Genomic DNA, 10,807 nt, shown 5'->3' with positions numbered 1-10,807 from the left:
TGTAATATCTAGCTGCATTTAATGGTCATTCCAACAAGTGGTTAGGTTTAGGTATTGACTGGTTATACTTTAAGGTTAGTGACAAGGTTTTGTGTAGTGTGTCCAAATGACTGGAAGAGCTGAGTGCATATTCATCATACATACATACATGCAGTACATATACATATGTGGATGTACTGCATATATACATGCATAAATATATACAAACATTCAAATGTACATTTGACAAAGTCTTTAGGCAAGAAAATAAATTCCTCTCTTCAGAATCGTTATCTCTCTCTCTCTCTCTCTCTCTCTCTCTCTCTCTCTCTATATATATATATATATATAAGATGAAGGAGAAGAAACATGGTTTATATTTTGAAGAGACTGATGCCACTGAAGGAAATTAAGATTTATGAAACTCTGAGCTCTGAAACGTACAGGAGATGTTCTGAGATGTTCTTGTTCCATGCTCCTACAGTTTTTACATGTCAAATAACTCGAAGCTGTAATTATTCTTGTTCTTAAGAAAACAGGTCCATGCAAATTAAAACAACAAACATCAACATTCTCATTCTCTCTCATGTGAGTTACAACACTGAATAAATATCCATACATCCATCCATTTTCTACCGCTTATTAAAGAGGTTAAATAAATATGTTTTGTCCAAATATCATACAGACAGGCACGCTGAAGGTATAGGTAGGTAAGAAATGTAGGTCGAAAGCTATAGGTATGTACATATGTACATTGCAAGCATAAAGAACCCAAAATATTATGCAGAATATTGTTATATTTTATCATTATAATAGAGTTTTAGAACCTAGTTTAGAGTTTGTGTCACAACAGGTTGACCAGACAAAGTAAAGAAACAGAGGTTTAAGAGTCCATCACAGTCTCATGGCGTGTTGTGGGCGGCAAAGTTAAAGCCGGTCTCACTGACGGTTGTGGGGTAACCGGAGACAAACCCGGCAGTTAGGGATTGAAGAGTTTAAAAATGTCTGTAAACAGAAATTTAAATATTTGACTACTTAATCTTTAAAAACAAATGATGTTTTTCTCTACAAACATCTTATTCATTCACTATAATGTCATTGAACTCAACCAACCACTTATTACTTTATTTACTTTGAATATTGTGAATTTACTTGCCAGTGTAATTACATATTTGTGTCTTCCGATGCTGCAGAGAAACAATAATTCCAGAGATCGACATAGATCAACGAACTGTTCATCAATATGTGCAATTTAAATTCTGTAAATCCATTTTTGAGGCAGTGTCACAACACACCAACTGAATTACTTTTAATTTTGCATGACAAGACACAAAAAATTATGAGTTTTGTCTGTGAAAACATAATGTTTAACCCTTTAAGGTACGCACCAAGAAAAAAGCAAAGGAAAAATTATTTCTTTGCATTTTTTATTATTTTATTTCATTTACTTATGATAACAATAACGACAATCAATATATATATATATATATATTTATTTTTTAATTAGACCCTACAGTATTTTAGATACAGGCCTCTACCAAACGGTTGAGATGTCTGTTCATAATAACCCTGGTTTGCATAATTCATAAAGTACAACATTCATAACAAGTCACATTAATTTAGTGTAAGTGTGTTCAGCTTGATGTACTTTTCGATGAGATATATTATTAAGATTAAGATTAAGATTAAGATTAAGATTCCCTTATTAGTCCCGCAATGGGGAAATTCCAATTACTGCAACCGTGAATTAGTGAACACACACACAGCACACAGTGAGGTGAAGTACAAACTAACCCGGAGCAGTGAGCTGCCTGCATTCACGGCGCTCGGGGAGCAGTGAGGGGGTTAGGCAAGCTCGAAGCCCTGACCACTAGGCCACAGTAGTACCTTAAAGGGTTAAGTAGAAAAAGTAGATTCATTATGTAAATATTAATGTAAATGACATATTTTCAGATGTAAATGACTGTATGTGTAGATTAATTCTTCAAAATAGCAGATTAAGGTAAAGATTTGACTGTGTCTAGACTATGCAGATTATATAAACTACATTTATCATCCAGCTGCTAATGTTGTTGGCATATCATTGTGTGTGATACATCTTTACTTGACTTTTGCATGATTTATATTAAGAAACAATAATCTCTAAACAAACCGTTTTGCATTTCAAATCTGTTCCTAAAGTTATGAAAACACATTTGCGTGACACAGAAGGAGAGAAATACCTGTTCTGTCCTGTGTTCAGTGTTTGTCCTGCAAGAGGAAAAGAAAAACTCCACACGTGTCTTCATCATTCAACCGCAGAAAGCAAACACCCCCAAAAAGTTTTTTTTTTTTTTTTTTAAAACACCTACTGCCGACATGACACTGTGTCACACACAGAGGCAGCAAACAGCACAGACACCACACACTTGTTTCTAGAAAATGGAGGATAATATAAGGCTGCATTAATGGTTTATGACTGTTGTAACGAGTAATTATGCACCTTATCATTGACCTTTGTCAATGACATGGCGTGTTATGGACAGTTACATAGATCTGTTATTAAGCGGGCACTAAAATGTTAAAACGTCCATAAATGTTTAGTGTAATAAAGGTTAAGTTGTGTGTGTGAGTTTGTGATTGTTCAAAGGAAGTGTGACAGTATTTTTACAGATCAGAATGTGTGTGTGTCACTGCCAACAAAAGAACAACAAAAGAACAAAAAACCAAATACATAAAATACTAATGTCAGTATCAGTTATTGGATAAATTGTTATTTTACACACTGATATCGGCACCGTTCTCTTTTTTTAATGGTTTATTTTTTGTCATTTGTTTCCATTCTACCACTATGTGTTACTTTAAGACAGATAAAATGTTTATGTCTAAATTCACGTAAAAGGAAGGCAGTAACAGAAGATTTCAGATGGAAATGTCAAAAAACACACAAAGAGCCGCAGACAAAACCTGAATTGTAATTCAATTAAAAAAACATTTTATCAATATAATCAAGTTCTAAAATCTTTAATATTAATAATAAAATTAATCTGAAGAGTTTAAAAATAAATGTGTTTAGGTCTAACTTTGGTGAATGAAGAAGGCGCTGGGCCGTGTGACGTCATGTAGGGGTCACGGGGCTTGACCTCAGGTTGACCTCAGGTGTGTATGTGTATTTTTTTTTCTTCCAGGTGTCTTCTCCTGCTAAAGGTAAACAAATGGACTCGGCGGCGGTTTGCGGTAAAAACATGAGAAATGTGGTCGAACGGCGCGAACTGAAGCGAGTAAAATGCCCGGAAACAAGAGGAGATTTAATGTCCGCTTCCCTCCGGTGAGTTTTAAACCCGTTTCCTTCTTAATTAAACCTGTTTGTTTAAACTTAAGGCGCTCCGGTCGATAGAAGCTACGTGCTAACTGCTAGCTGCGCTAACGTTAGCGTGGGGCGCCTGCTGCGTTCAGGGACGGTGGGAAATCTCGCTGCCACGGTAGTTAAAACTGTCAAGCGACTTGTATTTACTAACCGTTAGCGGTGTTTCGGAAACAAAATAATTAGTCATTATTGATCTGAGGGCATTGTTGTGTCAGTTATTAAAGGGGGGAAATCACAAAATAAGTCAGGTAAAGTGTAAATGTATTTATTTTGAATTGTATGAATTCAATATTTAAAATTTTAAGGTATGCATCTAAAGATTATTTTCAGAATCGATTAATCTGTCCGTTATTTTCTTGATTAGTCGAATAATCGTTTAGTCCATAAAAAGTTAAATCTATGAATACATTACTTTTATTACATTCTATTAAATATTATATATATATATATATATATATATATATATATAATTTTCTTCAAATTGTATACATTTTTGTTTGCACGTTATCTTTAAATATTAAAATTTCATACCTTTCTCTCCAAATGCTTCAGATTAGTTTCACATTATATGGTCCAATCGTGTGTTATTAGGTTGTTTTGTTTATTTACTCAGAGTCGAATCAAGAAGATCATGCAGAAGGACACAGAGGTTGGGAGGATCGCAATGGCGGTTCCTGTGATTATCTGTATCCTGTCACACCTGCACAGGAGCAACATTTTTAATGTTTTATCCATTATTAATCAGTAGCAGACTGAGACCAGAGTGTGTCAAGAGTGTTGTTGTTGTTTTAATCCTGAACCAGAGAGCAGCTCGGGCCTTGGAAATGTTCCTTAAGTCCCTGTTGACTAAAACCTGCGTGATAACTCAGTCCAAGCTCAGCACCGTCATGTCTGTCGCGCACATGTGAGTAAACCTGGCGATCCTCCTGCGGTCAGTCTGTATTGTTGTCCAAATCTGAATTTGTGATTCTCAGTTCTGTATTTGTGTTGTCTTTTGTGTTGACCAAGTAAATCAAAGTCAGAGATTCTCCTTGTCACACATTACAGTTTTAGTTTAAGTGACTCTGAGAGGTTTTTTCTCTTACCCATTTTTTTGTATTTGGAGACAAAGACTGTATATGCTGATGACCAGACAAATGTCGCTTTTCCATGATACACTTCGAGCTCAACTTGGCCCAACTCATTTCGCCTTCTATTCTGAGCCAAGTCACAAAAATAAAAACGTTGCATGTGAACTGAACATTTGTTGTTGTGCAGGAAACAGTGCATAGAGTCAGAGAAGCTCTTCTACTTCCTGACAGAGCTGATGGAACGAGCGGCGCCTACGGCAGCCCAGAGGGACAACAGAGGCATGAGTATGTGGCCGCTGTACAGGTAGACTCCCACGCTCTTCCGCACCTGTAACCAGTGTATGCGTGTGTGAGAGGATTATATTAATTTTTAATTTAATTGATGTTATTGTTAAGACGTACAAACTGCAACGTCTTTGTTTAACTCTTATGTGTGAGCGAACACTCGCACTCGAGAAGGAACCTGAGGATATTTGGTTTTTCAAAAAGAACTTGAAATGATGCATCAATTATCCCAAATGTTCGATCATTTTTCTTTAAAGGACCAAACAATATGAAGTTTCTGTTGAAAAAGCCACCGATGTGGATGAAAAGAAGCTGCCACCAAAGATGAGCCTTGACTCAGTTGACCATGACTCCAGCTCCAGTGTATGTTCCTGCAAACTGTCTATGTAGCTTCAAAAAACATTGAAACCATTTTCTCCCTCCTAGCATCACAGAAAGACAGTCATGTTTGTGTTAACTTTGTTGTCGGTATTGGTATTAATTGATTCACTTCCTGTTCCTCCTCCAGGAGTCGGAGCTCTACATCTGTTTATGAAACCAGAGGAAAAAGCACTGAAATTACAGCCATTTCATCCGTTTTTTGTTTGGAAATTTCTTTTCATTTGAGCTGCTCCGTGATATTTACAATGACGTAGTAATTTGCCTATAGTTTTTTTGGATAAAGTTAAATATTTTTCTGTTAGATAAAAAGACGACCTGACTTTTACTATTCTTATGTTTCAGGTTTATGTGAAAAGAAATTATGTTTTTGTACAATAGAAAGTTAAGAGTTTTTGTTAGTGAAGCAGGTTGATGATGTTCTCGTTTTTTGCGCATTAGTTAGTTTTAGACTGCATCATTTTCACCTGACTTTATTTTGTCATAAAAAAAAAAAGAAGTGAAACCTGCAGTAAAACCAAGTGCTTATTTTTGCCAAGTAGAAACCTTTGAGTTTTTTTTTTTTTTAAAGCACTATTAAATTAAATGTTTTAAAGGCAGAAAACATTTTGATTGTGGAAATAAATAATAACCTTAATAAGAAAGTTAATTTCAACTTGTTTGTGTGTCATAAATTTTATTAAACTTTAAAGATAAAACACAAACAAAAAAACAAAGATACAGGGGTTGGTTTCTTCCAATAAACTAATCAGGTTTTTATTTTTTTTACAGTATGAAGGGATGAAATGAGGAATAAATAGATGCACTTTTGTTCTAAAAGCTTTTTTTCTTAAAGAGGAAATTTACAATCATGTCTCCATTGTTGCTACGCAAGATACCTGCTTTAAGAACTTAACAGTTTTGTTATGTTTCAACACTGAAAAACATTTGCTGAAGAGTGGAGCTGCTCTGATCACACACAGAAGTCAGGATTGTGAGGTGTAAAAGTACTGCTGAGCGAGAAGTGACGAGTAAAGATTTAAATCCAGTGTCCGTCGTCATTGCTCAAGCATCTTCAGTCTACATTTTAATTAATTAAAAAAAACTAGTAAAATACGTGTAGTTTTTAAAGCAACATGTTTTTTTTTATCTTTCAGTGAACTACGTATTTATTTAGAAGTTGAGGTCAATCTGCATTTGTGATTTGATAAATTCTTCTTTGTTTTATTGAATCCATTTCTCATCGCAAAGGCACAGTCCATTTACTCTACTATGACTGAAATACTGAAGGGACAAACAAGATGGATATTTAAATACGTTCAGGAAATTAAAAACATTTACACTCAGACAGGCTTCGCTGCTTCCTTTAACTCGTGCTTTGACTTTAAAACCTGACGTCTTGAGCCCGAGACGTCAAAGGACAAGATTTTGGAAAAATCCCCGGCCCAACCCAAAAAGGAAAAGAAGAAAGAGGAAGAGCGCGACAGTTTGCCGTCTTCAGTAGAGCCGCGTTCCGAAACCAAAAGTCTGTTTAATCGCCTCAAAGTAGTATCTCTTCCATCCCTCTCTCGTTCGCTCCTCCTCGCTTTCGGGAACGCCCGCCAACTCCAGCCTCAGCTCGGTCTCGCTGCTCCGATCCAAGAAGACCATTGTGATTCTCGCATAATGTTCTGTACGTCAGAAAAACAAAACACGCTGTCGGCACACGGAATCGACTGGGACATGGACTCATTTAGCTTCCACTACCAATGCCATTTCAAATCCCACTGGGTAAAATAAAGACAACGGCACTTTTCCATTATACAGTTCTAGCACTACTCGGCTGGACTCTCCTCAGTTTGCTATCAAAATATTATGACTATAAAAAGGAGAAACATACCACTGGGCCAGTTGTTATATCTCCACTTCATAACTATCTTCTCATCGGGAACCTGGAGGCAAAAGAATTTGTGTGTACAAAAAAATACTTTCACATCATTAAATAATATGTGACAGTGTTGATAGACACATTTAAATAATGAACATAAATGAAATCATTTTTTGGCCAAAAAACAAAATTATAGTGTAAAAATCATTAAATCGATTAATCCATTATCAAAATAGTTGAGGATTACTTTAGTAATCAATTAATTGATTGATTATTCGTTGCAGTCCGAAACATACTTTCCAGTTTTCTAAAGTTTAATCGTTGGCCTCACCAGATCCGTGAATTCACCCAAAACATTTCCGTCTAAAAGACGGAACCTTCCTCCTTTGTCTCCGTCCACCGAGGCTGAAGCTCGCGTGAACGCCTGCACCATCTGCACACAAAACCAGAACTCTGTTAAACTTTGTGATCCGCTATCAGCTGCATGTTCAGTGACGGTGAAGAGCATGTGAGCCGCAGTGACTCTGGCGCAGAGCGCGCGACTCTCACCTCCTGGTTGAGGAAAACTCTGTAGAGATCGGCCGGGGAGGTGAGGAACGTCTCTCTCAGTTTCAGCTTGCAGGTCGGGATCTTGACGCCAGTGTTGACCGGAGCGGTCGAACTTCCTGACGAGGAAATCTGTTCAAAACACAATCAGAACCAATCTCAGCTGATATGAGTGATTTGATGTCAAGGCAGGTCAACATTTCAACATATGTATATATGTATGTATGGAGGATGTGCCTCTGCTACAATCAGTGATTGTGTATCAGCAGCACTGACCTGAGTTTTATCCAGCTTGGCTTTGGACTGTGAAGTGGACTGAATCGTGGCCATGCCATTGGCCGTCGGCAGGATCATTCCCTGTGTGAACTCTGCAAGTAAAAACATGATAATTAATGACTGCACAACCTCAGTGTTCATGGTTTTATTTGATGATGTCATCTTAAATATCCATGTAGTTAGAGTTAGACACAGCACAGTTGGTGTAGTAGACAGTATATAGCGTTAAGTTTGAACTTGATTGAAAAAAATGTTTTTAAGTAAGGGGGAAAAAACCTCACTCACCTGTTTTTAAATACCCCACATAACTGTCCAGGGTTCTGCGGACTTTGTCAGCTCCTTTGGTTTTCATCAGGTTGAGCAGCGGTGTCTCAGGCTCGTCTTTGTTCAACGATACAGAAACCTAGACCAAGATCGACAGGACCAGCGTCACCAAACTTACTTGCCTTTTTCCACAATGAAATTAACAGGTTTACCTGGGATTTGTTTCACCAGAGTAAAGTTGCTAAACCCCTGCTACAAACTAGGGTATCTGTCGATATCGACATCAGACCGATACAGTAATTTTACACAATTTAAACTATGAAGCCGTTACACAGTTGTGCCATTTCAAGTTCAAAAACATAATCAGGGTTTCTGCACCTTGATTGACATCAAATTCAGAGGCTTTCCAGGACCAATTCTCTCAAATTCAAGGACTGAATGTGCCTACAGTAAAAAGCATCTTCATCCATGGCGTTTTATCGATTTGCAGCACGCTCTGCATCTGGAAAAGTGATTGTCCTTGGTCAAAGTCATGCTTTGTGGAGACGGAGATCTTGGAATTTTCATTCCCCAGGCATCACATCATTTGCTCCCTCTTGCTTAATGTTGCATGCTCATTGTTCTGTGTGGAATCTCACATCAACAGCCGAGAGAGACAGTGTCCACAACCCCGCTAATAATGACTGATTAAACACATTCCCACTAATTAAACACCTTGACTAAGTGAATTTTTAACCAGTGAGAATCACTGCATACACAGTAAGAGTCTGTGTTTGAAACTCACATCAAGGTCTTCCATGTCATTTTCATCAGACAGGTTTGGAACTTCAAGTGTTCCTGTGTATTTGATCCCTGATTTTGAAGTTCCTGGATATAAAAAAAGAAGAAGAAACAAAAAGAAAGAAAAACATCAGTACAGAGACAATTTACGACTAACTGCGACAACATGGTTTTGATCAGCTGCTCTCTCCTTCTCCTCTGCGTGCTACTCAAGAATGTGGATGAGAAATAAAAGGAGACCAAACGGCTGCAACTAACGATGTCAGTTTACTGTTTGTTTCGTTCCATTTTGATCAGCAGGTTCACTGTTACTGTAAGGGAAAGAGTAGTGTACTCACCAGTCCAAGTGGCTTTCAGGGTCCATTCATAGAAAAAAATAAGCTTCCCTTTGCGGTTGTTGATGGAGGCTTCTCCTTCCACCTTGCTCACTTCCGTCACCTCACAAGTGCCCTGTTCGTTCTCCACACTCAGTCCCACCAGCAGAAATTTCAATTTGTCTGAGGACCAGCTTGTCGCATCTCGTTCAGTCCTGCAGAGAATAAAGAAACACACATACAGGTAAACTACATATTTTTTTTAATAAACTTCTTAGAGGCTGCATGGATTAGGAGTCACAGTTAGGGACAGGCAGTTCTGGCCAAACCAGGCCAACAACAACACTATTACACACACACACACAGTGTAGCAACATGTCTACAGTACTATGTGTACGACTCATTTACTGGGGAAAAAACAAATGTGCTACAAAAGTAGCAGCCGTTCATGGCTGTTTCAATTGTTTCTTCTTTTTTTTTCATTTCACTTATTCTATTGTATTTTGTTGCATTTTTTACTACTACTCCACCATCTTGTGCCCACTGCCTGTACACTAGAGCCTCATCCTATGTAATAGTCATAATTATTTATATGTATTCATATTCTTACAAGTCTTCACACAGTATTTTTTTACGCATCTACCTACAAAGTGCAATATTTTCTCTAGCCTACATTCATTGTATATAATGTATATGTATATTCTGTACATAATGCACATAGACTACAGTGCTGTAACAGGTGTATTTCCCCTTTGAGGGATAATCTTATCTTAAAAACTTGTATATTCTATAGTGTCAGTACTGGATGTCCCTATATATTCTGTACATTATCCATGCCGCTACCATAGACAACGAGCACAAAGAATTGCACTACAGGTAATAATGTTGCATTGTCACTTAGTAGATGACAATAAAGAAACTTCAATCTTGAACTGTAGATCTTTTATTTTCATGGGGCTACAATGTCGTGGGAAAAATAGTCACGATAGTGGTTTTAATACATTGATAAGTACGAGGTTTTGGGAAACAAAAATCGAACATTTTCTTGACATTTCATGTACCAAACAAATACTCAGTTAATCGAGAAAATAATCGATAGTGTGACAGTAGAACTGTGCACTGGAGTTAGCCGGCTACGTGCTAGCTAATTAAAAAAACGTGAACTTTGACTCAGTTGTAGTGATCAACAATCGGTGTTATGTCAACACTAATCAACCCACAAACTGACAGTGAATCTACATATAACGACTGATTACCATTTATTTGTATATATTTTTAAATGGCGCTTAATATGTGAGTGTGTGGTGTTAGCATTAGCGTGCTAGCTGGCTAACTAACTAGCACGTCGGTGTGCTCTCATCTCACCAGTGCCAGTTGTTGACATTTGTAGCGTCCGCTCTTTCCTCCACGATCCAGCGAGGGTCTCCTTCACCCCACTTGGCCATTTTAGGAGCTGAAGGCGTTGATAAACGGTCAACGAGGTGAGGAGGTGAGTTTGCCGGTGACTGTTCCCGGTGCACGTTGTTTCTAGAAGCGTCTGGTCGCTGCTCGTTCGCCCTGTGCGGCGGTGCTCACGCGTTTTTCCGCCGTGTGAATAAAGTGCTAGAAGCGGAACGATTTTCGGAAGGCGCTCGTAAAATGTCCGCCACCCCCTTTCCTGCACGGAGTAGTTCCGCGTGGAACACGTTTTAAAAAAAAGACAAAAATAAAAAGTGTTTTGAAA

The 10,807-nt window shown here is 37.8% G+C and overlaps 2 protein-coding genes across 2 annotated transcripts; one reads left to right on the top strand and one right to left on the bottom strand.

Annotated features, from left to right (window-relative positions):
* Nucleotides 1–3,244: 3,244 nt before the first annotated feature.
* Nucleotides 3,245–5,312, top strand: LOC310944484 (dr1-associated corepressor; the record flags this gene model as incomplete). Its single annotated transcript, XM_083910279.1, has 6 exons — nucleotides 3,245–3,286; nucleotides 3,939–4,011; nucleotides 4,136–4,229; nucleotides 4,583–4,699; nucleotides 4,938–5,043; nucleotides 5,189–5,312. The coding sequence occupies 6 exons, from the start codon at nucleotides 3,245–3,247 to the stop codon at nucleotides 5,213–5,215; spliced, it is 459 nt and encodes a 152-aa protein (XP_083766405.1). The 3' UTR covers nucleotides 5,216–5,312.
* A 478-nt stretch (nucleotides 5,313–5,790) lies between these two features.
* On the bottom strand, nucleotides 5,791–10,660 carry LOC310924140 (activator of 90 kDa heat shock protein ATPase homolog 1-like). Its single transcript, XM_083885785.1, has 9 exons — nucleotides 10,450–10,660; nucleotides 9,109–9,299; nucleotides 8,775–8,857; nucleotides 8,012–8,129; nucleotides 7,727–7,818; nucleotides 7,454–7,582; nucleotides 7,236–7,337; nucleotides 6,917–6,968; nucleotides 5,791–6,707 (listed from the first exon to the last, which is right to left on the bottom strand). Exons 1-9 carry the CDS (start codon nucleotides 10,527–10,529, stop codon nucleotides 6,535–6,537), a joined length of 1,020 nt encoding a protein of 339 aa, XP_083741911.1. The 5' UTR covers nucleotides 10,530–10,660; the 3' UTR covers nucleotides 5,791–6,534.
* Between the last annotated feature and the right edge of the window lie 147 nt (nucleotides 10,661–10,807).

This window comes from Microchirus variegatus (genome assembly GCF_963457635.1).
Source record: "Microchirus variegatus genome assembly, chromosome: 2".
Taxonomy (NCBI): Eukaryota; Metazoa; Chordata; class Actinopteri; order Pleuronectiformes; family Soleidae; genus Microchirus; species Microchirus variegatus.
Note: the sequence above shows the minus strand (reverse complement) of the source record. Positions and strands in the feature narration are given on the sequence as shown.